This window comes from Nicotiana sylvestris, chromosome 3, assembly GCF_000393655.2.
Source record: "Nicotiana sylvestris chromosome 3, ASM39365v2, whole genome shotgun sequence".
In the NCBI taxonomy this organism is placed as follows: Eukaryota; Viridiplantae; Streptophyta; class Magnoliopsida; order Solanales; family Solanaceae; genus Nicotiana; species Nicotiana sylvestris.
In genome coordinates, this window is record NC_091059.1 from 99679588 (window position 1) to 99682328 (window position 2741).

Below are 2741 nucleotides of genomic sequence, written 5' to 3' on the forward strand. Positions count from 1 at the left end.
ATGGCGACTCTCATCTTCTTCTTTTTCATCAGTTTTATAGCTCCCCTTTCTTCTTCCCTTGAACACCATTCCCACTTCACCAAACACGGTCTTCGGCGGAATAACACTTCACAGCAATACTTAGAAATCACTCGTCCCTTGCCATTCACTGACCTCACTCCTTCTTGCACTTTTCACACCCTCAGCCATGACTTCGGCAATACAATGGGTCTTCCGCCGGTCTCCGTCGCTTACTTTCCTCCGTCCAATTGCTCTTGGACTCATGTGGCTCTTCAGTTCAATGCTTCTTCCAATGGTTTCCAATCCGACCGTATCGCCGCCGTGTGGCTTGACGGCACCGAGCTCCTCCGTACCAGCACCCCGCAGTCTACTGGAAACGGCGTTTTCTGGAATGTTACTAAAGACGTTACCAGGTACTCCTCCATCCTAGTCAACGCGAATAGTTCTCTCTCTGTCATGCTTGAAAATCTGGTCAACGACATTTATACAGGTGTATATCATGTCAATATTAGTTTCTTGTACTATGACGTTCAGAACATGAATGTTCCATCATCAAGTAGTAGTACTAATCGGAAAGTGAAGCTGGAAAATGATGTGTTTGTGGATAATCCGATAATAACGGGAGTGAACAATTTGACAAGTGAGTACGACAAAGACAAGCCAGCTGATTTGATAATACCAATAATATCAGGAAATGGGAGTGAAGGATTTTGGTTCCGAATTCTAAACGAATCGGAGTTGCATGGACAGAGAGTTATTATTCCGAGTAACACATACAAAGCTGTGCTTGAAATATACGTTTCATCTCACGGGTATGATGAGTTTTGGTACTCAAATCCTCCTGATTCGTACATAGAGATGAATAATTTGACTACTAGGAGAGGCAACGGAGCGTATAGGGAAGTTTTATTGAACATAGATGAGAATTTGGTAGGATCCGTGGTTCCTTTCCCTGTGATTTTCGCAGGTGGAATTAATCCTCTGTATTGGGATCCAATTGTTTCAATAGGGGCATTTGATCTTCCTTCTTTCGACATTGACTTAACACCATTTTTGGGGCTTTTACTTGATGGCCAATCCCATTTTCTAGGGCTTGGAGTTGCGGATAGCATTCCCTTTTGGCTAGTGGATGCGAATTTGCACCTTTGGTTGGATATCAATTGCGCATTGCCATGTGAAGTGCAGGCTAAATCTCTTGATTCGAGTACTCCCAAGTTCAAAATTGAGCGATCTTCGAGCTTTGTAGGACTGGATGGTTCATTTGAGGTTGAGATGAAGAGGAAGAGCAAGTTTTCTTCTTGGGTGAAGTCAACAGCAGGCAGTTTGACTATTAAAGTTTCGCGAGAACTGAAGTTCAAGAACAAAATAAAGCTTTATCAGAACGGAACTGAGAAGAAGATTAAGCAAAAGGTAAAAGAAGAGATTGAAGTTAGAGTATTGTCAGAGAGTGGTAGCACGATATCTAAGACCAAAGTAAAGAGGAAATATCCGCTTACTATAACAAGGAAGACTTTGCCATCACGAGAGGATGGTACGAGGTTGATGCTTTCTAATTTGGACCATAAATGGAAGGAGAAGGAGAAATCGAAAGGATATTCTTCAATCTCTTTGACCAATAGGCAGCAATGCAACGCGTGGATGGTTGTTCAAGATCACAATGTTTTATACGACGGAGCAACCACTCAACAGAGTTATTCTTATGAGGGTGAAGCTGGTTGCTATTCTCGAGTCATTTCAGCTGTCAATGGCAAGCTTATGAATGACATTGCAAACAGTCTTTGTGCAGCTCCGTTGACGTTTGGTTCAGTTTCTGCTTTGTGGCACCAATATGGTTGAAGAATCCTTTCTTACTCTCGGAGCATTGCTGCGGATCGGGGATTTGAAATTTACGAGTTTCAAAAGCAATATAAAGTAAATATACAATAAGTAATTGAGTATAGCAATTGAATATTTATGGATATTTAATAAAAATTTTAATACATATATAGGATATGTGTAAAAGCTAATGAATTGACGGGAACCCAGGCGTACTAACTTGGATCCACCGCTGATGATTGCATTGCGTTTGTAGCATTAGAGTAGACTTTGATTCCCTACTTCTTGTCTAAATAGTTTGCCTGTATGATTTAATATATTGTTTATTTGGTGAAAGGTTTAGGCGCCAATTAGCATGAGAAGTGTCAAAAAATGAACATTATTTGATGATTTGCTTGATATAATAATTTTTCTTGTCTCTGTGTTTGATATGAACCTGAGAATTGAGTGTGAGCGTTACTGTGTTAAAACAAAAATCAGAAAACAAAACTGTTAGAAGAATAAAGAAATTTAGAAAACAATAAAGAATCAGAAATATTCTGAGTCCACAATTTTCTTGTGCGTCCTTAAGGAATTTTAACCCCCTCACACGTTGTCAAGGTAATGGAATAAATCCTCCCAGGATAAAACGGAATAAACCTTCCTGGAACAGTGGCAATACAAACTGCAGGATACCAACAAACTCAAAGAACGGAGCAAAATCACACTTACGAATTTGAGAGAGAGAAACTGCGAATTAGGATGCAGTGTATTCAGAAAGAAAGAAGTTCTGGAGTGTTTTTCGTGTGTAGAAAATGGAGCCTTGCCTCAGAATTTATAGGCAATTATCAGAAGAGGTGTCTGGAAAAAGTGTCTTTTCAGAAGAATACGCTGCCTGCCGCGGTTCTACTGTGACCGCGGCATAACCGCGGTCAAATAGGCTCTCT

The 2741-nt window shown here is 40.4% G+C and overlaps 1 protein-coding gene across 1 annotated transcript; it reads left to right on the forward strand.

Annotated features, from left to right (window-relative positions):
• On the forward strand, positions 1-1836 carry LOC104220042 (peptide-N4-(N-acetyl-beta-glucosaminyl)asparagine amidase A-like). Its single transcript, XM_009770840.2, has one exon. It carries the CDS (start codon positions 1-3, stop codon positions 1834-1836), a length of 1836 nt encoding a protein of 611 aa, XP_009769142.2.
• Positions 1837-2741: the final 905 nt, after the last annotated feature.